The sequence below is a fragment of the Pseudophryne corroboree genome, chromosome 5 (genome assembly GCF_028390025.1).
Source record: "Pseudophryne corroboree isolate aPseCor3 chromosome 5, aPseCor3.hap2, whole genome shotgun sequence".
Classification (NCBI taxonomy): domain Eukaryota; kingdom Metazoa; phylum Chordata; class Amphibia; order Anura; family Myobatrachidae; genus Pseudophryne; species Pseudophryne corroboree.
The window spans coordinates 758,144,341-758,169,300 of record NC_086448.1 but is presented as its reverse complement, the minus strand read 5'-3'; the positions used below and the strand labels follow the sequence as shown (position 1 = coordinate 758,169,300).

The window sequence follows — 24,960 nt, the reverse complement described above, 5'->3', positions numbered from 1 at the left end:
TATTGAATACTATTCGCCAATTCTGGCTGTAACTTTGCATCATCATAGTCGACACTTGAGTCAGAATCCGTGTCGGCGTCAGTGTCTACTATTTTGGATAATGGGCGCTTTTGAGACCCAGGAGGTCCCTGTGACATAGGGGAAAGGCAGGGTTTGACGCCTGTACATTCCCAAGACTCAGTGCAATAAATTCACATTAGCACTAAAACCTTCCACATATCCAACCAGTCAGGTGTCGGTGTTGCCGACAGAGACACCAGTCATTAACTCCACCTCCTCCCTATGAGAGCCTTTTACCTCAGACATGCCGACACACGCGTACCGACACACCACACACTCAGGGAATCCTCTTATCTGAAGACAGTTCCCCCACAAGGCCCTTTGGAGAGACAGAGAGAGAGTATGCCAGCACACACCCAGCGCTATATGACCCAGGAAAATAAAAACACAATATGTTTACCCAGATAGCACTGTAATCTTTATTTTTGCGCCAAATTATGTGCCCCCCCCCCTTCTTTAAAACACTCTTTCACTGTGGATAAGCAGGGGAGAGTCCGGGGAGCTTCCTCTCAGCGCTGTGCTGTGGAGAAAATGGCGCTGGTGAGTGCTGAGGAAGAAGCCCCGCCCCCTCAGCGGCAGGCTTCTGTCCCGCTAAAATATATAAAAAACTGGCGGGGGCTCTTTATATATACAGTGCCTAGCTGTATATATGTACTTTTGCCAGAAAATGAGGTTATATTGCTGCCCAGGGCGCCCCCCCTGCGCCCTGCACCCTTACAGTGACTGCCGTTTGTGTGTGCTGTGTGGGAGCAATGGCGCACAGCTTTACTGCTGTGCGTTACCTCAGTGAAGATCTGAAGTCTTCTGCCGCCTCTGAAGTCTTCTTTCTTCTCATACTCAACCGGCTTCTATCTTCCGGCTCTGTGAGGAGGACGGCGGCGCGGCTCCGGGACGAACTCCAGGGTGAGACCTGTGTTTCGACTCCCTCTGGAGCTAATGGTGTCCAGTAGCCTAAGAAGCAGAGCCTTGAAACTCACAGAAGTAGGTCTGCTTCTCTCTCCTCAGTCCCTCGATGCAGGGAGCCTGTTGCAAGCAGGCTCCCTGAAAATAAAAAACCTAACAAAATACTTTCAGACAGGAAACTCAGGAGAGCTCCCTGTAATGCACCCAGCCTCCTCTGGGCACAGTAGTAAACTGAGGTCTGGAGGAGGGGCATAGAGGGAGGAGCCAGTGCACACCCATTCCTAAAGTCTTTCTTAACGTGCCCATGTCTCCTGCGGAGCCCGTCTATCCCCATGGAGATCAGGCTATTGCTGGGACTCACGATTTCATTATTCCTGGTTTAGGGGGTTATTCAGAGATAAGACGCAGATCTTGCTTCCAGCAGCCAGATATGAGTCCATCTCCTCACATGCCAGGGACCACCCAGCACAGGGCATGGCCACCCAGCATGTGCGTGGTGCCGCCTCGCGATGTGTCCGCAATATAATTGCGGGTGCATCGATTTGAGGTCGACTGCTGCGATGGCATGCGGTCCGACGCTATTTATTTTTATCGGAGGCTGCGAGTGACGTCACGCAACCGCCACGAAAATGCTTGCATCATGCCCTGTTTTGCCCGCTACGCCGAAAAGCAGCCCCCCCCCTTCCCCCCCGAACACCCACCGATGTCAATCACAGGGTCAAGCACTGCAGCCAGACCAGACTGACGCGGCGGCTGCCTACAGATGCATGGCTGTGTCTATCTCTGAATCGCCTCCTTAGTGCGGACAGGGATAAAGATTTTGTGTAGGGAGTGACTTGTTTTGGGATACAGAATTTACCATTGCTTTTAAAAAAAACAACAACAACAACAAAGTGTTGTGTTAGCAGGACATGCAATCGTGAAGTTGGTGTTTAAGGTATACGTTTATGTAACCTATACCTGTAAACCTGGAATCTCCCTTCAAAATCAAAGCCCTAAAAATACAAAGCCTCTGCATCATTCTTTACTGAGGATGCAATATGTACAGCAAGTGCTTGTACATCATATGTGCATGGAACACCATCCTGACAATGAGAGAAGAGGTGGAGTACAAGTGGTAGAAATCAATGACAACAGAAGCCTCACAGCAAATGCAGCTTTTCCAGGCCAGTCCAAGACCTCCAATACCTCTCCCACACATCAGTGCCGGATTAAGGGCCACATAGCCTGAGGCGGAGAATGATCAAGAGCCTATTGTGGGAAGCAAAGGTGATATGAGTGGGGCCAGTGTCATGTGAGTGTAGACACCCTACACCATCATCCCCCCCACTGTCTCCCTAAATATGTCAAAGTAGTAATTTTGTGAGGAAAACAGAAATACAATTTTAATATTTGTGATTTATGGCAGAAGGTGTGGCAAGCTAAAGGTCCGTACACAATAGATGACATCGCTCTGTGAGCGACGTCGTCTAACGTTTCCCCTCCCGGGCCGGCCGGTCGGCGGCCGACTGTACACACTGAGCGATATGACCGCTCATATCGCTCAGTGACGTTACGCCTCCGCCAGCCCTGCATGCAGGTCGTGGATGACAGTCCAGATCCTGCATACACGCACTGGCGACAGCGACGATCGTTGCCGATCCGCAGGGCCGCGCATCGGTCGTCGCTGGCGGCATACACACTTGCCGATAAAATGAGCAACGTCGCTCAGGGAGGGGGAAAATGAGCGACGTCGCTCATTTTATCAGCAAGTGTGTATGGGCCTTAAGCTGCTGGTCATGATTCTGCTTATTTATTTATTAATAAGCTCTATTTTGCCCCATTGTTAATCTGGGCCTGCTCTGCACTTTTGTTTTATGTTGAGAGAGAAAATAATGACTCAAAACACATCATGGATTAATGAGAAACAAAAAAAAAAATAGTTTCTTGACCAATGAGCCACACCACAAAATTGTCCATGTGGTGTAATCGAACAAAATGATAAATGTTTTGCTCATCCCATTATCACCTTATGAAACTGTGACACTGTGTAATACATTTCTCAGACACACTGGGGAGCTGCAAACAATTCCCATAGGTCTGTTTCTTGGCTCGTGCAAAGCAGAACAGTGGAAACAGTAAGCAAAGAGAAAATATATGTGACTGGCTTTGTGCCTCCATAAACAACGCTCACCCTTTTCCATTGCTAATAGGCCCACACAATGATTACCTGCACTAGGTGAAAATGCCATGTGCACTATAATGAAAGAAATCTGAAAACATTTGTCCTCACTCAGAGTCACACATAAAGCGGCTGCATCTACGATTTCTCACACTGCGCACGTTCACAAGGCTGAACGAGGCATGTCCGCAGAGCAAATCAGAGCGGCACGGACCTCCACTTGCAGATAAATAGGTGTAAAAAGGCAGCTTGCACTCAAAATAAGTTTGCCAAGTGTCTGATGATGGGACTGCGGCCTACTCATTGGTCCTGCGATGTCAGACCGATCTCTTGCAGCTAGGACGGGGCTGGTGCAAATCTGTGGTGCTAGTGATGCCCGGATGCTTCCACAAGCGCGTGTACAGGGGAGATGCAGACACACAGATGCGGCTGACAATGCCGATGCTAAACAGCAGCTCTTTTCAAACACAAAGGGGTCTATGTAAGTAAGCTTTGGAGAGAGATAAAGTGTAGAGATAAATAAACTACCAATCAGCTTCAAACTGCCAATTTTCAAACACGGCCTGTAACATGGCAGTTAGGCACTGATTGGCTGGTACTTTATCTTTCTCCAAGGCTTAGTACATAGGGCCTGATTCATACCTGATGGGCCGCTGTGCGAAAACAAACAGCAGCGATCTGGTCATAACTGCGCATGCACCGCAATGCGCACGTGCTTCGGACAGCAGCAAAGAACATTGCTAGTCAGCGTCAGGATGGTGCGAAAAATCTGCACGCAAGGGCGTCCGCAAGGTGATTGACAGGAAGAGGCTGTTTGTGGGTGGTAACTGACCGTTTACTGGGAGTGTCCGGAAAGATGCAGGCATGGCCACGCGTTTTCAGGGAGGGTGACTGACGTCAGCTCCGGCCCCGATCAGCCTGATGTGATCACACTGTAGGAGTAAGTCCTGGGCTGCGCACACACTGCACACAGTGACTATTTGCAGCTCGTGTACATATGGGATCGCACACTTGCACGGCGAAATTACACTCTCCCCCTCCCCCCCCCCCCCCCTCCGAGGCAGCAACTATCTGAATGCAGGACAGCAAAGTTACCAGCCTAGCGATCAGGTCTGAATCACCCCCATAGACCCCACAATAGGGAACAAAACTTGTCTTTTCTAAATGGACGACTGTAAAAACAAACAAAAACTTAACACAAAATTGAAAAAAAAAAAAGAGCACTGACAACTCAGCTGTTTGTTGAAATTTTTTTTTGTTTTTCTTGCTGAAAATCTTAAAAATGCAGTATGCTGAAAGTCTGCATTTACAAAATGAAACTTCTGGCAAATGGTGCATTCATAAAGATTTCCCTGTCTGTGTATCGCAGAGCGCACAACTGTGTGACTCTGGTAGTCGTGTAACAATTTTCTGTCCAAGGCATTAGCAGTGATTTAGGAAGTGCTGGAGGTTTTATTTTTCAAATTTTATTCAACTTTGTTTCTCTCTTTCCCCCCAATGGATAACTATTGCTAGGGGTGGGAAACATGTTTTAAGATAATTTATTATCAAGCCTGAGGTCCCTGCAGCTGCCGCTCGCTTCACCAGTCCCGACTCTGTTCTGTACGCCCATTCTATCTGCAAGATACTGTACTAATATTATTTATTATTACCAGTTATTTATATAGTGCGCAAATATTCCGTAGCGCTTTACAGAGAATATCTGGCCATTCACATTAATCCCTGCCCCAGTGTAGCTTACAGCCTAAGGGTGAGATGTACTAAGCAGCGAAAAGAGTGGAGAAGTTGCCCATGGCAACGAATAAGCTCTGTATAATTTTATAAAATGCAGATTGTAAATGTTAGTTCAATGCGGATTGGTTGCCATGGGCAACTTCTCCACTTGCTCACTTCTCCACTTTTATTACTGCTTAGTACATCTCTCCCTTAATTCCCTACCATGCGCGCGCGCGCACACACACACACACACACACACACACACACTAATGGGCGCTACACACTGGGCGAGAATACTGAAAGATATGAACGATCTCGTTCATTAATGATCGAGATACCGTTCATATCTTACAGTGTGGAGGCACCAGCGATGAACGATGTGCGGCCCCACACTCGTTCATCGCTGGAGTCCCGTCGCTTGTGCATACAGGCCAATATGGATTTCGTCCACATTTGCTTGCACTGCTATGGAGCCGGGTGATGGGGGGGAACTTCACTCCTCCCCATCACTGCCCCCTTCCCCCCGCCACCGGGTCGCCCGTCGGCCGTATTGGCGGGGGATCGATAAATGTGTAGGACCCATTACATAAACGAGTTAATTTTAGTTGGGAGCCAATTAACCCACCATCATATTTCTGGATTGTGGGAGGAAATCTGTAAATCTGGAAGAAACTCATGCAAGCACGGGGAGAATGTACAAACTCCACACAGTTAGGGCCATGATGGGACTCTCTCCCATGTCCTCAGTACTGTGGAAAGGCTAAAAGATCATATAGTTTGGAGGAGAGAAGGGAAAGGGGGGAAATGACAGAAACTTTCAAATATTCCAAGGGTTTTAACAAATTACAGGAGGGGAACATTCTTCAAATGAAGAGAAGTTTTAGAACACGAGGACATGCACTGAGACTGGAGGGGGGGATCAGGGGAAAGGGTAGTGGATAAGTGGAACAGTCTTCCATCAGAGGTGGTAGAGGCTAAGACTGTAGAGCAATTTAAACATGCTTGGGATACACATATGAATATCCTTACAAAGAATTAAGGTTCAAAACGGGTTCAGATTACCTAAAAGATAAAAAAAAAAAGGGGCAGACCAGACGGCCAAGTGGTCTTTATCTGCCGTCAAATTCTATGTTTCTATGTAATCCCACATCAGCCCCGTTGTGTGGTTTGTTCGCAGTGAGCACATATAACTGTGCTGATTACACAGCAGGCATTTGTATCAGTGATCAATGTAAAATGTTCCATTCCAACTTTTTATTAAAATAAAATGGCTACAACCTTATAATAATACTGAATCACTAGGTAATTCATTGCGTCCTATGGGCGCTCTTCACACCGTCGTAAGGGGCTACGCCCCCTTAACCCTTGCATGTCCTTGTGGCTTGCAATATTTGCATTATATGGAGAATTACCACCAATCATAATTGTGTGAGTGGTTAAATATTGCACAGACAAAGGGCGTGCAATTGTTAAGGGGTCGTAGCCGATTGCAATGGCATAAACAGCGCACGCAGGATCTGATGAATCACCTAGTAGGTACTGCGGTTGGGGGAGTTGCGGGTGCGGGGGAGACGCGGATGGGGAAGGGGGTCCGGGGGTGTCGTGGGTGGGAGAGGGTTGGTTGCGTGGGTGCCGCGGGTGGGGGTCCGGAGCAACCGCGGGTGGGGGAGGAGCGGTTGCTGGGGTGCCACGGGTGGGGGAGGGACGGGTGCGGGGGTGCTGTGGGTGGGGGAGGGGGTCCGGAGCCACCGCGAGAGGCGGATGGGGGTGTGTGGGGGTTCCGTGGATGTGGCCCGGAGGTACTGTGAGTGGGGTAGGGGCGGGTAATGCTTCTCCAGCTTCTCCTCCTGGAAGCAGCTAAGCTGCTGTCCTCCCTTTGGCAGTGGCTCTTCAGGAGACTCGCACAGCAGCCAAGCAGCCAGTCCCAAAGCAACGCATTACAGGGAAGAAGATGCACTCAAACTACAGCTCCCAGCAGCCCTTAGTGCCTGAATGCTTCGGCACTAAGGGCCTGTAGTTTATTTATTGCGTCTACTTCCCTGTAATGTGGCGCGTTGGGACACCAGCGCTAACAATAGTGACTGGCTGGCAGAACTGACTGACTCGCTGAATTAATGTAAAAGGTGAGAGTGCTGTGCAGTGTACATTGATTCAGAGTCCAGACATTACCCTCCGCGATATCACCCACTCTATCAGTTATATTAGTCATCTCAGGGCTCTCAGGCAGGCAGGCCAGGTGCTGTGTTGCGGAGTCAGGGCCTCTGGGGAACTGGACGCGGCTGTGGCAGGGAGACACTTCTGTGACATCACGCGCAGAGGAGGCTCCAGGACTCAAGAGTATGCGGTGCAGAGAGGGCTATGAAAGCCTTCCGCTGCGCCGCTTTCATACACATCTAGGCCGGTGAGCGCAGCAGCTTTTTTCCATCTGCGCCGTGGCTAGGGAGTGGGGATTGTTGAAGCCGGAGGGGGCAGGCGGAATGGCAGTAGGAGATAGGACGCTGCAGTAAAAGGATTTCTTTTTTCCCTATCTACAGCACAGAGACTTGCTGCAGATGCAGTGGCATACCCTCTATCTGTACCTTTTTGGCAGGTAGTCCCTTTTTTTTTTTTTTATGGTCTGTACCGATTTGTGGTTCTCCAAACTTCCATTGAAAGTATAGGAAAAGGAGCGTGGCCACGCAACTGCACCCGTAGCCATGGCTTTTTTCAAATTTGTAGCGATCTTTATGTGTAAATTGTTGGAGGGTATGTTGCTGCAGATGCAGTGGGCCTATTTTGTGGTGTGGAGCTGGAGCTGCAGCTCCATCAGCCCCATTGTTAATCCTGCTCTGGGAACACACAGCAGCCAAAGGGCAGAGCTGCCCACTGGATGAAACCTGTGTTGGAGGGCGTTTCTCGCCCAATTAGCTGTGGACTGGGTGTGATAGACCTGCCGCTAACCCAATGAGAGCTCCTAGCCACGCCCAGCGTTATACACACAGTCACTCTGGGCTATTATATAGGAGATTATTAAATGTTCAATTTACTATTGTTTTATAAAAAGGAGTTTTCTGTAATAGAATAATGAAGTCACTTTTAATAATTGTGACAGCACTAAATTTGGAAAAGTTGTTTCACACACCAACAACAGTGATTCCAAAACATCTCTAGTATCAGCGCCTTACATCAGACACTGAATTCCTTGCTTCCTTAGTCAACGTTCTAGTTATTTAATACTTCTTGACGAGTGTTTTAACCACTGAACAGATGTTGGGTTTTCCTAATCCAGGATCTCCTCGTGGAGTCCTAAAATAAAAATCACTGCGTTCACTACCCAGCAGTACAAATCATGTTGTTTCAATTCCATCAAAAGACAACTTTTCTCCAAAAAATCTGATGCTTTTGATCAGTAAAATGCGTGAATAAACCTTAATCTGAATAAAAAAAAGAATAAAATACTCTGCAATTCAACACCACCTTGGTTATATTAATATTATGTCGTGGTTGTAACTATTGTTGGGCAATACAGTTGTTGGCATTGCAACGTTACAGCGATGGAACCATATGTTCCATTCTAACCAGGGTATAATCTGTGCAGAGTTTGTATGTCCTCTCCATTACATTTGCTCCAAGTGCTCCAGATTCCTCCAACAGCAGAAAACATAAACGTAGGCAATAAATGTCCACTGATTACATTGACCCTAGTGTTGGCGAGCGTCTAGTAGGAAATTTAGAACGTAGGCACGATTGGGGCTGGTAGCACTGCTAATGACTATACAATCGTAGAAAACCGCTCAATGGGGGTCATTCCGACCCAATCACACGCAGCGGTTCTTCGCTGCGGTGCGAACGGGTTGGATCTGCCCATGCGTGGTGCCCACAATGCACACGCGCGTCGCTGGGCAATGACAGGAAGAGAGAATAAAGTGATCGCAAGGAGATTGACAGCGGGGAGGCGTTCCGGGGCGGATACTCACCGTTTTCCGGGCGTGGAGATCCGAACGCAGGCATGTCCAGGCGTTTAGAGGGCGGATGTCTGACGTCAATCTCGGAACCTTCTTCGCTGGATCCGTCGCACAGGGTAAATAGGTCTGACCCTGGTCTTGTTTTGCAGGAAACTTCTTTAGCATAGCAGGGCTGCACAAGCGATCGCAGCCCTGCTATGCTAAAATACACTCCCCCATAGGCGGCGTCAGGTTGATCGCACGAGCAGCAAAAAGTTGCTACGTGCGATCAACTCGGAATGAGGGCCAATATGCTGCTGCTAAATAAAAGGATATAATAATAAAAACAGCCATTCAGGACAAGTTGACCTACAGCACTGGGACACTTTATAGTGTACAAGGTTATATGGAAGCGTGATAGAACTGTTGAAATCTTATTTACGTATACATTTCTTTGATGTCTCGGACGCAGAAAAAATTGGGGTAGACTTAGCAAAGTTTGGAGAGAGACAAAACACCAACCAATCAGCTTCTGTCTGTCATTTTACAGTCTGTATTTAAAAAAATGACCGTCAGGATCTGATTGATTGGTATGGTCTCTCTCTCATAAGTAAGCAGAATAAGTAGTACCCTGCAAAAAACAGGAAGAGACCAATCAAAATGATCCATGAGCCAAACTCTCATTGTAATACTGTAAACTGGACAACTGAAGGCCTTGAATTATTTGCTTTGGTTAGACAGCTATAAAAGGCAAAAAAAAAAAAAAAAAAAAGACATAAATAACTAAGTACAGCAGACATCAAAAGAGAATAAGTGTATACGTTCAGGACATCCACGTCATGTCAAGTGCAAATATATATATATATATAGTCCAGTCTGCGTATACTGGTGTATGAGTCTTAAGTGTTTACTTGACCTACTCTCCTAGTGATATGACCCATATGACTTGACACTAAGGATGTAAGAGTAATTTATTGCTTCGGTTACTACAACATAAGCAACTGAAATCTAATACCCGATTTCCTTCTTGTTTTTGCTATAAAATTACCAAGGACGAACAGCAACTGGAAAAGGAGGACTGTGTGACCAGACAAAGAGCGACAGCTCCAACGGGAATTAGCTAATAAAGATCACCACTGAAACGTGTCTAAATAAAAAAAAATATCTAGATTTAAAAAAAAAAAAAAAACTTTCCATGAAAGCATCCAAGACAGACCAAGATTCTTTATACACTCGCTCCAGGTGTCTGGGTCATAAGAAGTGACCATTAACCAAGGGGGTAGCAAGAAAATAAATAAATAACAGTAAAAACCAAAATGAAAAAAAATATATATATGTATATATAACCATCAGCAAACTGCTGCTTGGAGGTAAAATTCCAAACCAATACCTCTTTTATGTTTTACTTATATGATTTATATTGTTTATACGGTACCGGTGTACTTTGATAGCGCTGTTAGTTTGGGAATTGTTATGTTTTTTTTTAGACTTTGTAATTTTTATGCCCCAGAAGAGCTTACTATCCCTATCACCGATGCTAAATCACTTCAGTCTAAAGGCCCGATTAACAGGTGAACACCAGTAAAACATTGGGCAATTTTGTGTATGCGTCCCAATGGTACCGCTAGGGACTGCAGATCGGAACTGTATGGAGATCTATGAAGTTTCAACATGCGATCCTGAATGATGACAGGGGTGGCTTGAGTCGGCTGTGCGTGACGGTGTCAGGGGCGGTGGCAAAAGATGGCGTTCCACTGACACCGGCAGCCAGATATCGTTTGACACTTTGAGCAATCAGAAGTCCGAAGGCTCGCCCGATGTCAGTTTAACGGTGTGCTTCTGTACCACCATGGCGGATTAGAGCTGCAGCCAGTGAGTATCTCTATAGACAGCCCACCGACTGCAGAATTAGCATCATTTTGCACTAGCAGCTGCGACAAAAGTCATTACTGCTTAGCGGCCACCTCTGAACCAGGCCCTAAGTTACCGGAGCAGTTGGATGAAACCTGCGGAAACCCAGTGAAACCATATAAACTCCATTAGATATTAAGCACAGCACCATACTTAAAGAAATATTCCATTCAACAACGATTCTTTGTGCCTTTCTAGTGACCGATCAAGCGGTGGAACCAATGGTGCAAGGAGAGACTACAGGAACCATATTGCAGTTATCACTGCTACTTATTCAGCTGCCAGCAAGGTCAGGCATAGAAATAAATCGCAAGTCAGAAAATACAGTTCAATTAGGACCCACAATAAATCACATGAAAAGAGCAGAGAATCCCAGAAGAGGGATTTTTCACACATATATCTATTATTCCATCATCATCAAGCTGTTATGGCAGTGTTAAAGCATAATAAACATCATCTGAGGGAGAGAGAGGAACCTCTCGGCCTATGTAGGGAACATGATGGAATGCAGGAGGCCCCAGTGTGAGTGCTGTCAAGAAGAAGACATCCCACTTTCAGTCCTCCACCCGTACCCTGACCCCTCCACTAACCGTGTCTGCCCTTTTGCCCTAGTGTCATCCTATACGGGGTTGCATGAAGAGGTGAACAGGAGCAGAGATGGGGTGGGGGAGGTTAAGAGAGACTTGCAAAGAACCCAAATAAAGTAAAAACTTTAGAGTAAAGAGGAGTGAAAGCGATGCAATCTAATCTCAGCTCCTACACATGGGAAGAGAATGACGGCATTTGTCAGACTACTGTACCATAAACCATTGTTGTGCACAGTGTGTGAAACACGCAACATCAGAAAGAGGTATCTGCAAGTAATACATAAAGGGCTACAGTGCAAGGGACGGTGATCTATATTTTACAGGTGCATAGAAATATTCAGGCATATCTGCAAAGTAATCAAAACTCAGATTATAGGGGGTCATTCCGACCCGTTCGCACACAGCGGTTCTTCACTGCGATGCAAACAGGTCATAAATGCGCAGAAACATTGCGCACGTGCGTCGTCGCCTGGGCAACGCCGCCGCCAGCGAGAAATGTGATCGCAGCGGCGATCGCAAGAAGACGGATAGGCGGGAGGCGTTCCGGGGCAGATACTCACCGTTTTCCAGGCATGGTGAGTCCAACGCAGGCGGATGCAGGCGTTTGGAGGGCGGATGTCTGACGTCAGGACCGGGACCTTCATCGCTGGATCCGTCGCACTGGGTGAGTAACTGCAGCCCTGGTCTTGTTTTACTTAAAACTTTTTTAGCATAGCAGGGCTGCACAAGCGTTCGCAGCCCTGCTATGCTAAAATACACTCCCCCATAGGCGGCGTCAGGTTGACCGCACGAGCAGCAAATAGTTGATACGTGCGATCAACTCGGAATGACCCCATAGTTCCATAGGAATCTTTACTGTCCTTTCCCACTTACTTCCACTGGGACACAATGTGGTTTGTGTTACAAGTGAAACGACAATCTCACTTTGCGATTTACCAATTTTTTTTACTCTGCATAAATCTCTGGAGTTTATGGGTCTAATTCAGAGGCGATCGCTGCTACAACAGCGATCGCACTCTGGAGACCTTTACACAGTGCGCAGGCATATGTGCACCCAGTAAGTTGCGAAAGCATCATACTGGTGCGATCGCCTCTGCCTGATTGAAAGACAGAGGCGGTCACAGGGCGGGAGGGGGCGTGTCAACGGCGTTAGAACACTGTTGGTGGGGCGTGGTCCGGACAAAGCAGGCATGTCCGGACCGCTGTGGGCCGCGGCGGCTGCATGACATCACACGCAGCCGCCACGACACAGAACGCGGCGGGTAGCCACCTTACCAGCTCAGCTAGGTTGCGCAGGTAGGGAGCTACTTGGCGGGTGCAAAAGCATCGCCACCATGCAATGTTTTCGCCCCTGTCCGGGGGGGCAGGACCTGACATGCGGGGCGGACTAGCCCTGTGTTCGGTGTCCCCCCGCAGTTCAGAGAATCTGATAGTAGATGTGTTAAATTTAGAACATCTACGATCAGCTCTGAATCACCCCCTATGTACTAAGCCTTGGACAGCAATAAAGTGGACGGAGATGAAGTACCAGCCAATCAGCTCCTAACTTATATTTTTCAAACTAAGGCCCAGATTTATGAAGCCTTGGAGAGTGATAGCACGGTGATAAAGTGCCAATCAGCTCCTAATTTAAATTTTTCAAACACAGTGTCTGTAACAGGGCAGTTAGGAGCTGGCTGGTTGGTACTTTATCTCCATCCACTTTATCTCTCTCCGAGGCTTAGTACGTAACGGTTGTATGAAACCGTTAAAAAAAAAAAAAAAAAAAAACAGGCATTTGACACAATTAAGGTATGTACTGTACACACGGTGCAATAGTCAAAATCGTAAGGAAAGTTAGTGCATATTGCACCGTGTGTACACAGCTTGCGATGCCGATGCGCGTTCCCGCGGAATCGGCTTCGCAAGCAAAAATAGACTGTGCAGGCAGCCCAACATTGACTATATCGGCGGCCGTCGAATAGTCAATGTCTGGCTAAAGCCGCATCGCGCTGTGTGTACACGGCTTTATTCTTATTTAGCCTCTAGCAGTACAGTACAATCACCTGGTGGTAAGTCCGGATCTGTAGGAGCCGTTTGCTGGATTTTCCGTGGTTTAGTTGGAGATTTGGCACTCTCTGTGTTGCTCCGACTAGAACTGGAACCACAGCTCTCATGATCATCCTGTGAAATAACAAGAAATAAAGTCATGAATTTGTAAAGTGACATTAGTGGGAAATGAAACAATACCGTATATGTCAAGGGAAAAAGCTACAGTCCTAGCTTACTATGGGTTATAATTTGAAGGAGGAGGGGGGGGTCCCACTGAAGCAGAACATTTGAAAAGCTTAAATAAAATCCTTCGGAGAACTGTCAGTAACACTGCAGCAGCCATTTGGTTGCTGATAACCATCAGACTCCACAAAGGTTCATAAGCGTGAAAATAGGCTTATCAACTGACAAGTGACAACCTTTTAGGCACAGCAATACATTTTATTTTGTGTAATCCATGAGCCATTAAAATCCAGTGACAGTAGTGGGGGTGGGGAGGAAACGCTTAAAATGGTCATATCTAAGGTCACATATAAAACACTACTGTTAAAGTATTTTAAACACCATCCAAAAATTAGCCAGCATACACAGATTATACCTTGCAGATGCAAACCATTCTTTACTACCAACTGTCGGTAGACCTAGAACCCTCTACTCAAACCGACAGTAGATCACACAGTTCCATGTTGCTTATGTTTCTGTTTGAAACATTGCTGTCGTCTATAATGGTGCAGCACAGTTGGCGTAGTGGTTAGAATTACTGTCTCACAACCCTAAGCTCAAGAGTTCAATTCCGGACCACTGCACTATACTGACTTCTGACAAAAATGGACTAATTAATTGACTTTATAGTTATATTACTTAATTGACTCCTGACAAAAAATTAACCCCAATGTTTAAGTGTGTGTGCATGTGATAGGGAACATAGATTGTAATATGAAATATTCTCTACGGAATATGTATGCGCTATATACTTAACGGTACGAATAAAGGCATCAGAATGTGTGGTCTGTGCTGCTATGATGGACTTGATATTTTTAATTATTTAGTAAAATGTCATGCACATAGATGCACCCCCTGATTTTTGTTATTACATGTTGATTCCTGCTGTAAGCATCACATAATGGTTGCGTCTAGATTCTCTTCGTGCAGAGGACCTTTCCCATAACACCCTGGGTCCATGTCACAATCTATTCACAACCATCACATAATAGAGGAGCTATTTGGCACACCAGGAAGCAAAAGTAAGAAAGAATACATCTGTATATGTATCCATGTGATCGGGAAATAGATTGTAAGCCACTGGGACACTAACTGTGTGTGTTATATGAATAACTACAAATAAATAATAACGACCACATACCATACAAGCTGTAGAACAACAAGAGAGCTGGTGAAGGTAGTAGAGGGACCCTGCTCCCACTCTAGTTCGGTCAGAGTGAGACAAGCATCAGCCAATTATAAACCCACAAATAATCTTGCAAATCAGAAGCCGTTCAAAACACTTTGGAGAGCTAAATTCCCATTAAGACTAGTTCCTGCAGTGAACGTTTTTCATTAGACCACTCATGTATCCCAAATACGCAGCACCGTAACTTGACGGCATAAAACAAATGTTCCAAACATGAAAAAGTGTCAATTAAAGGTCATGAGGTTAAAGTAAATAGTGGAAAAGAGAATAAGTTAGAGCTAACTAAATAGAAAGATAGAAACTCAATCCAGTTCTATCAGGACGCTCTCACAATTTGTCCCCTAATGATCTCCAGAAACTCCAAATATTCCTGCCCGCATCTGCCCTTCTCCTGGAGCTAATTAAAGGTGCTCTACGGAGCAAGACGCCCCACAGAGACTGGGAAAAGATGTCACCTAAAGGATAACACAGGGCAAAGGTCGCTATTCCGCATCCAAAGCAATTTCCATATATCCCTAAAACAGGCCTGAGATGTAGATGATGGTAGGTGGTTACAGCTTGTGCCAACTATAAATGCAGAATCTATTTGCAGGGGAAATAAGAGGTGACGCTTGTGGTAGGGCTCATTTATTGTGTTTAATCCTTATTTAATGAATTACTGTTGCTGGCTTCTGTGGTTTTGCAGAAATCAAGTGTTAAGTAAGCAAAATAAAGAGGCTTCACTGTAGCCCTTTCCTGGCATTAAACAACATTAATAGTTACTGTAAAATGCCCCTAGAGATGTTTGGGGTTTACCTTTATTTGTAAATGTAATGCACTCAGAGTTTTCAAGTGTCACAAATACAGGTTGAGTATCCCATATCCAAATATTCCGAAATACGGAATATTCCGAAATACGGACTTTTTTGAGTGAGAGTGAGAAAGTGAAACCTTTGTTTTTTGATGGCTCAATGTACACAAACTTTGTTTAATATACAAAGTTATTAAAAATATTGTATTAAATGACCTTCAGGCTGTGTGTATAAGGTGTATGTGAAACATAAATGAATTGTGTGACTGTAGACACACTTTGTTTAATGCACAAAGTTCTAAAAAATATTGGCTAAAATTACCTTCTGGCTGTGTGTATAAGGTGTATATGTAACATAAATGCATTCTGTGCTTAGACTTAGGTCCCATCACCATGATATCTCATTATGGTTTCTAATTATTCCAAAATACGGAAAAATCCGATATCCAAAATACCTCTGGTCCCAAGCATTTTGGATAAGGGATACTCAACCTGTATTTGATCAATACAATGTATCATAAAGACGTGTTTAATATTAATAAACACGCAACAATACGTACTTGTCTTTGGTTTAGTTTATATACCAAGAGGTAGATTTACTAAAGTTTCTAAAATGAGATATTGCCCGTAGCACCTAATCCGATTCTAGCTCTCACTTGTTTTAGAAGCTTAAGTACATCTGCCCTCAAATATTAAGTGCATGTCCCTATCTGCTACTGCCCACAATGTATCGGCGAAGATAGTATTAGGTTACAGTGCCCCAAATCTCGGCAAAACAGAGCAACTACACTTCTGCTCTATGGTGGTCATTCCGAGTTGTTCGCTCACTAGCAGTTTTTAGACGCTAATCCGCCTCCCACTGGGAGTGTATTTTAGCTTAGCAGAAGTGCGAACGAAAGGATTGCAAAGCGGTGGCATCATTTTTTTGTGCAGGTTTAGAGTAGCTCAATACCTACTCAGCGCTTGTGATCACTTCAGACTGTTAAGTTCCTGCTTTGACGTAACAAATACGCCCTGCGTTCGCCCAGCCACGCCTGCGTTTTTCCTGTCACGCCTGCGTTTTTACGAACACTCCCTGAAAACTGTCAGTTGACACCCAGAAACACCCACTTACTGTCAATCACTCTGCGGTCAGCAGTGCGACTCAAAAGCTTCGCTATACCTTGTGTGAAACAACATCGTTCATTGCAATATTACTTTGCGTATGCGCAGAAGTGTTGTTTTTTTGCCTCATCGCTGCACAGCGAACGAAAAAGCATCTAGCGATCAACTCGGAATGACCCCCTATATCTCATAGAAGGGACTCAAACTTCATGCTGAATTTAGGAACCAGACAGACATAATCCATAGTAGCTTACACTGCGATGCACATTCTCGACAAATGTATCATAAAGTCCACTGGCGGAGAAGCTTGGTATACAGACCCAAAGAGACAGAAAAAACCCTCTAGTAACCTACAGTATATAACACTTAATCACCTTTCTCCCTATAGGACCCAAAGCACTTTATATTATTGCAGAGGGTGAGGAAGCCATCTTGGGCATGCTCAGTTGCTTTCTATGCAATTATATAGATTCTTTCCTCCTCCACTGGAGTTAATAGTCTAAATTCAGATAACTAGAATAACTAAAGACAACTAAGCACAGATACTATTATCCAGAAGCTAATTAACGGAACAATTCTGGACTGTGGGAGAAAATAGAAACACACGTTGGCAATCTGTTACCAACACTATGCACAGATAAAACACTGCTTAGAATTAAACCCATTGCAGTAACATCAGAACGCTAACCACTGTGCAACCATGCTATCCATATGTGGACAGTGTTCTTGTCGATCTAAATACATCCGTTTTAGTCACTGCTTTTAGAGCAAATGTTGCCTCACTGCGTTGGCAGCAGATTTCCCATCTCCCGGAGTTTTGGGGAATATACCTCATTTGGCCCTATCTCGCACTCTCAGGATTTCTCCCTCGACCTCCTGGATTCCTGGAGATAAGGGATCAAATTTCTCTCAACCACTGCACTTTTGGCTGTGCCAAGAAGCCATGTATCCACTAGATGGCTCTTATTCCTTTGATTGGAGGATAGTGTCAGTGCCTGTCTACATATTATGAAGGCTCATCAGCATGCAGTCTGCAGCACGGAACCAAAGAACAGTACATCAGCAGACTATCTGGGTCTCCATTGCAAAGAGGTATCCAGCAGAGGGTCACGCACTATGATCACTACAGTGCTTTCTGTAATGCGCAATATTGCCCAAGAAATTTGCTGTATTCTAGAGCACCTTCTAGACCAGACACTCCCAGCCTCTGTCCTCAAGGCACACTAACTGTCCAGGTATTAGTGATGTCCATGCTTGAACACAGGTGACTTAACTAGTACCTCAGTTATTCTGATTTCCCATCTGTGCTGAAGCCTGGATATCACTTGCGGACTGAGGCTGGGAATGCCTGATCAAGATTGTTCTTTGCATCTAGTCACTAAAGACCTCTACTAATATAGAACCTAGAAAGTGGCCTAATTTCAATCTCAGTCTGAAGTTCCCCTTTTTGTTCTAAATCAGTCACTAGAATATGTTCTATGTTGGATACAGTGTTGTACAGGGATGCATTGTATCCAATTTAGGTCCCCAGAAATAGTTTTTCTATATATATTTTTGACTGTGGAAAACTATGTTCAAAACCTGTGGTAACACAGCCATCCTTTTGTGGCATCTCACTTACTGGCCTACAAGGGTATCCCTAAACTTCCATTATCCCATTTGACATCTCCGTAGCAGTCGTTTTGTGAGAACATTTAAATATAGAAAATCCTGAATATTAATTCACTAGGAACCTGTAAATCACATAATCAATTCATAAGCAGTATTTATAAAGGGTATAAAGTCTTTATGTTGACCACACTTCGGTCGATAGTCATTGGGTCGACATGGAAAAAGGTCAACATGAGTTTTTCAAAAAAAATTTCATACTTTATGATCCAAGTGGACTACGATTGGGAATAGTAACCTTGCCCGAAGCATGGCAAGCAAAGTGAGCCATGCAAGGGGACACTGTGCACTAATTGGGGTACCTGGTCACTTTACGAAGAAAACAACACCCAAAAAAAACAAAACATCATGCCGACCTTTTTCCATGTCGACCTAATGACCGCGTCGACCTATTTCCAGTGTCAACCTGGTCACTATTGACCAATAGTGGTCAACCTACTGACTGTCAACCTAAGTGTGGTCGACCCTATGATGCACACCCTTATAAAGTGTGACCACTGCAAACCAGTGTCCTGGATTTTTAAGCAGATTACAATTCCCATGTATACTGGCCCAACTAGGTATACAATGGGGGAGATTCAAATGTTTGAAAAGTCGGTTGGGTGTCTGTTTTTTTCCTATCTAATTGACAGGAAAAAACAGACACCCAACCGACTTTTCAAACATTTGAATCTCCCCCAATGTGTGTAGGGTTCAGGGGGATCAGTATGAGATCCCGGCGGCCAGGAGACCGATGCTGGGAGCCCAACAGCCGGGATCCCGGCGGAGAGTACAGCGTTCCCCCTCACGGGCTCGATGAGCTCACCACGCTTTGGGCCTGGTGGCAACTTTCGGTCGCCACAGGGATCTATTCTCTCGGGTGGTGGCGTGGACCAAGTGGGGAAACCAGCCGGCGGTCGGGACTCTGGTTTATTGACCGCTGGGATTCTGTCCGGCGGTCAATTGCTTGCATCCCGACCCAGTCCCTCATCACTGGCTTATACAGTATTTTTTGGAAAGTACTCCTATATGTATTCCCAAGGTCACATCTCACATAAAACATCTTCTTGACCTGACTGTTGAACACCGATGCAGAAACCATCATTTATTTTACTGCACAATTACTACTTTGTGCTGGCTAATTAGTAATGGTATTAAGAAAAAGTACACATAGTTTAATCAAAGTAATAGGGATTATACTATACCTAGTAAAAGTACAATGTAATATAGAAGAGGATCTACGCACAATTACTAGACACAAAATAAACATTGCTAATGCTAAATCCTATCCGCAAGGCATTTACAGAATAATCTTAATGAAAACATGTAAAATCTGTGAAAACACACACATTCTACATGTGTTAAGGCAAAGAACACAGTGATAAGCAGCATACACACTGAAAGTCTGTCCATATATCATTACAGGGGATTCTTGGCTCCACTTTCTTCTCACATGGTATTAATCACACACCTTTACCCATAGCTGGAATAACTGAGGTAAAACATTACGCCAGCTTTGTAATCTATTCTTCCCTCAAAAAGTAGACTTGATAAATTTTTAGATAAATCATCTTGCATTCAAACTGATGTAATAAAACTAATAATTTACTAGGCTTGTATTTATTACATAAACGATAAAAGGTGTTAAAATTGTGGAATGTTTTAATATTGTCACACGGATTGCGGGTCTGTATAAGGAACATTTGCAAAAATATTGAATCTTCTCACAAAATGGCTGCCTCCAGTGTGAATGTGACAGCTAACCTTTAAAAAAAAAAAAGACACATTTTTGTTTTCCCTGGTGCACATAGTGAATAATTATTGCTTATTTTTACATAGTGAATGGTTTCATGGAGCTCCATAGAAAGAGCGTCCAGGCAATCTATCCCTCACTGAATGCAACTCCGGCCCTGTGCGCAAACAGCAACAGTCTGACGTGTGCCTCCATGGTGGCCAATGACGCACCTACTGAAACCATTTGTCATGCATGCTGGTAAATGCAGTCAGAATATAACCACTGTCAGCCTAATTCTGTGGTCATCTTCCACCTGTACACACATACACTCAGCGATGCTGGAAGTAATTCAGTCAAAGTACCGCAAAGCTGGATTTCATCCAATTTACACTTGCAGCAACAACAGTTAGACTTCGCCAGGTCAAACTAGGGATATAAAATGTATTGCTCCCTTTCCACAGACCTGGCTTATTTGTAGTGAAATTGCCATGCTGTTATGGTAGGCTAACTGAAACACCAAGAGGGCAATCATTGAGCCCGTGGCTAAACGGGAGCCCTCTTCACAGATAAACAAGCCAATGGTCATTGACTGATTATACAAAATTTGACAGTATAGCTACAGTACCCAATAATAAGTAGAAGATAGCGGCATGAATCACATCTTAAATTTACTGGCCACACCTAGGTTTCCAATCATTCTTCACATGCTGGTTTTCAGTGGTAGTGCTGGGGGGAAGGGTCATTTATAGAATCAGCAAAGCTGAGAACGTGAGAGCGCGGGCAAGCAACAAAGAGTGTAAGACAGGTCCAAGGAATTCTTTCCACTCGTACTTTTTTTTTATTGAATATTCCTGCTTTATCAAGCATTGTATTCTTTGACATCCGAAAAAACTGCTCAATGTTATAGTTGGCCACGGGCAAGGATTACTACTGCATTGGAGAATACATATATGAAATGTAAATATTTGGTTGAAACAAATGTCACAATTTAATTAAGTGAATACCACTGTGGGCACACCCCTAGGGACCATTAAACTCTATCAACTTCTACTTACAACCAAGGGGGTAGATTGCATGAAAAAAAAAAAAAGCTTCTGTGCGTAATCGAAGCATTAAAACTACACTATTAATTTTTCAAACTTTGCGCTCGTCTCTAAAGCCCAGAGGTAAAACATGTTCATTAGAGAGACGTGAAAAACGTTCCAAGTGCCCTGCCAAAACCAGCATAATTATGAAAATATTTAACACTGGGACCAACTGAAATCACACACTGAATATAGATCAAGGTGATGTCATTTAAACACTGCCCAGCCAAAATGCACTAAAACTACTGCGCTCTCATAAATCTGGCTCACACCAGATGACAATAAACATGTGAAAATGAAAAAGGAAAAGGAACACCAATTATATTTTAGACATTTCACAAAATATATTTATCATAAATGCCTTTAGAAGGCCCTGCGTATGGATGGCAGCCCGGAGCAGTCCGCTCCGGCTCACCTAACATTCTTATTTCCCCTGCGAAGGATCCAAATTGGTACACATCCTAAAACACTTGCCATGTTCTGAGCAAGCACTCAGGAAGTCTTAATCATGGAGGCTAAACTGCTAATTAAGGAATAAAATCACTAGAATGGATAGTTACGCCGGGCTAATCGTCTTCCCCTGTAATATTAAACCTTGGAGTTGAGAAATGAAAATACATTTGTGGGTAGTTTTGACACTATAGTATACAGACAAGAATACATGGAAGCAAAGCCAGGCGCTCCAGTGTCATTCTCTGCAATTGTATATTTAAACAATCTGACCAGGAAATAGAGCATTAAGGCAAGTCCCAAAATAGAAGATGACTTAACTACTAGACAAATTTATCAACCATTCCTATGTATAGACCTTTGTTGCAATTAGTATATGGAACCTGCCCTTGTTTTATTACAAAGATTTAACTGTGTAACATTTTACAACACACACAGCTTTTGCAGTCTGTTCAAGAGATGTTGAAACGTGAGCCCCCAACTACCTCCCCCCCCCCCAATGTCTTATGAGCAGATTCGCAACGCCTCCGTAATGCTTTGTGAGCGCATATTAAAAATCTCAGCAACCTGGCTTCGTTCATAGTTGTAAAAGAAGAGGGGAAGAGCAGAAACAATAATATGGGTTTATTAATTCAGTGTTACAAAACACCTTAATTTGTAATTAAATATTTAGCATTTTTAAAATAATGGAGGGGGGGGGGGGGGGGGCAAAAACACCACCACGCTGTGAAAAGAAAATAGTAGATAGTGACCACGAAGCTGTGTAGTGGAAGCACACATTGACTCTAGACTTGTGCACCAACGGCTTATTTTGTCAGGATAAGCCGTAGGCGCTGACTGACAGGCATGCAACACACCCATCCTGCCTGCTTATTGGAGTTCCTCACAGATGCTCTGGTTAATCAGTCACATGCTGTCAGCTGCAATTGAGAAATGCACTGAGGCCAATTGTACAGATAAGACACACATTTTCAATCCCCTAAATATATAACTTACCTGGGTTTGTCAGCTAAACCCCCCTAGTTGCTCTGCAGCACACTACCACAGTATATTAAACCATGAAAAATCAAAGTTAAAATATCCTTTGATACAGAACAAAGACAGAGATTTGTCCGCAAACACCAGAACTCAAATCGTGCCAAATAGTCCCGTTTGCACACTTCAGACACATCTGAATAAGGTGGAGGAAGGCTACTGTAACATACTCTCCTGCATTGGTCATGGCATATTGATTTCTTTTATGTACAGTATGTAAATATCATTGTTTTAAAAGATTACTGGATTTTTTTTATGAATAACTGAAAAATAAATGCTTGGTCTCTTTTACCGATTGCCCATTTTGGCCCTTTATTTGGGTGATCTTTTCTGGTGTGAGGGTATTTCCTACAGGATTGCCTCCGTAACCATTTTTGGATTGAGAGTAACAGAATAAGAAGAACTATACACATAAGAAGTTTACGTCCTATGAAACTGTATTACACTGATGGATCTTCAAATATGAACATCTGAGAATAAGATACAATCTAATCTCATTTCATGTCAGTGCACTCTGGAATTGTTTATGATTTTATATATACATATATATATATGTATATATATATATATATGTATATATATACTGCTCAAAAAAATAAAGGGAACACTTAAACAACACAATGTAACTCCAAGTCAATCATACTTCTGTGAAATCAAACTGTCCACTTAGGAAGCAACACTGATTGACAATCAATTTCACATGCTGTTGTGCAAATGGAATAGACAACAGGTGGAAATTATAGGCAATTAGCAAGACACCCCCAATAAAGGAGTTGTTTTGCAGGTGGTGACCACAGACCACTTCTCAGCTCCTATGCTTTCTGGCTGATGTTTTGGTCACTTTTGACAGCTGGCGGTGCTTTCACTCTAGTGGTAGCATGAGACGGAGTCTACAACCCACACAAGTGGCTCAGGTAGTGCAGCTCATCCAGGATGGCACATCAATGCGAGCTGTGGCAAGAAGGTTTGCTGTGTCTGTCAGCGTAGTGTCCAGAGCATGGAGGCGCTACCAGGAGACAGGCCAGTACATCAGGAGACATGGAGGAGGCCGTAGGAGGGCAACAACCCAGCAGCAGGAGCGCTACCTTCGCCTTTGTGCAAGGAGGAACAGGAGGAGCACTGCCAGAGTCCTGCATAATGACCTCCAGCAAGCCACAAATGTTCATGTGTCTACTAAACCGATCAGAAACAGACTCCATGAGGGTGGTATGAGGGCCCGATGTCCACAGGTGGGGGTTGTGCTTACAGCCCAACAGCGTGCAGGACGTTTGCCATAGAACACCAAGATTGGCAAATTCGCCACTGGCGCCCTGTGCTCTTCACAGATGAAAGCAGGTTCTCACTGAGCACATGTGACAGAGTCTGGAGACGCCAAGGAGAACGTTCTGCTGCCTGCAACATCCTCCAGCATGACCGGTTTGGTAGTGGGTCAGTAATGGTGTGGGGTGGCATTTCTTTGGGGGCCACACAGCCTTCCATGCGCTCGCCAGAGGTAGCCTGACTGCCATTAGGTACCGAGATGAGATCCTCAGACCCCTTGTGAGACCATATGCTGGTGCGGTTGGCCCTGGGTTCCTCCTAATGCAAGACAATGTTAGACCTTATGTGGCTGGAGTGTGTCAGCAGTTCCTGCAAGACGAAGGCATTGATGCTATGGACTGGCCCACCCGTTCCCCAGACCTGAATCCAATTGAGCACATCTGGATATCACGTCTCGCTCCATCCACCAACGCCACGTTGCACCACAGACTGTCCAGGAGTTGGCGGATGCTTTAGTCCAGGTCTGGGAGGAGATCCCTCAGGAGACCATCCGCCACCTCATCAGGAGCATGCCCAGGCGTTGTAGGGAGGTCATACAGGCACGTGGAGGCCACACACACTACTGAGCCTCATTTTGACTTGTTTTAAGGACATTACATCAAAGTTAGATCAGCCTGTAGTGTGTTTTTCCACTTTCATTTTGAGTGTGACTCCAAATCCAGACCTCCATGGGTTAATAAATTTAATTTCCATTGATAATTTTTGTGTGATTTTGTTGTCAGCACATTCAACTATGTAAAGAACAAAGTATTTAATAAGAATATTTCATTCATTCAGATCTAGGATGTGTTATTTTAGTGTTCCCTTTATTTTTTTGAGCAGTGTATGTGTGTGTGTGTATATATATATATATATATATATATATATATATATATATATACACACACACACATACATACATACATACATACATACATACACACATATATATATATATATATATATTTTATATTATTATTATTTTATTATTATTATAAATTTTTATTATTAGGTCAATATCAGTATTTTTACAAAAGCTAATGTCATAAATAATTTTGATTATGGCGATCCCTTATCAATTACGATTATCGAGACGAGGCCTCTGATAAGGG

General features: G+C 44.3%; 1 protein-coding gene across 5 annotated transcripts in view; it reads right to left on the bottom strand.

The window, feature by feature from the left end:
• The window catches only part of VPS13B (vacuolar protein sorting 13 homolog B), a 1,616,194-nt gene that overhangs the window by 1,463,880 nt on the left and 127,354 nt on the right, over nt 1–24,960 (bottom strand). For all 5 annotated transcript variants that reach the window (XM_063924187.1, XM_063924188.1, XM_063924189.1 and 2 more), the window contains exon 4: nt 13,307–13,424. In XM_063924187.1, the coding sequence (XP_063780257.1) occupies nt 13,307–13,424 (118 nt within the window). The remainder of the gene's footprint in view (nt 1–13,306; nt 13,425–24,960) is intronic.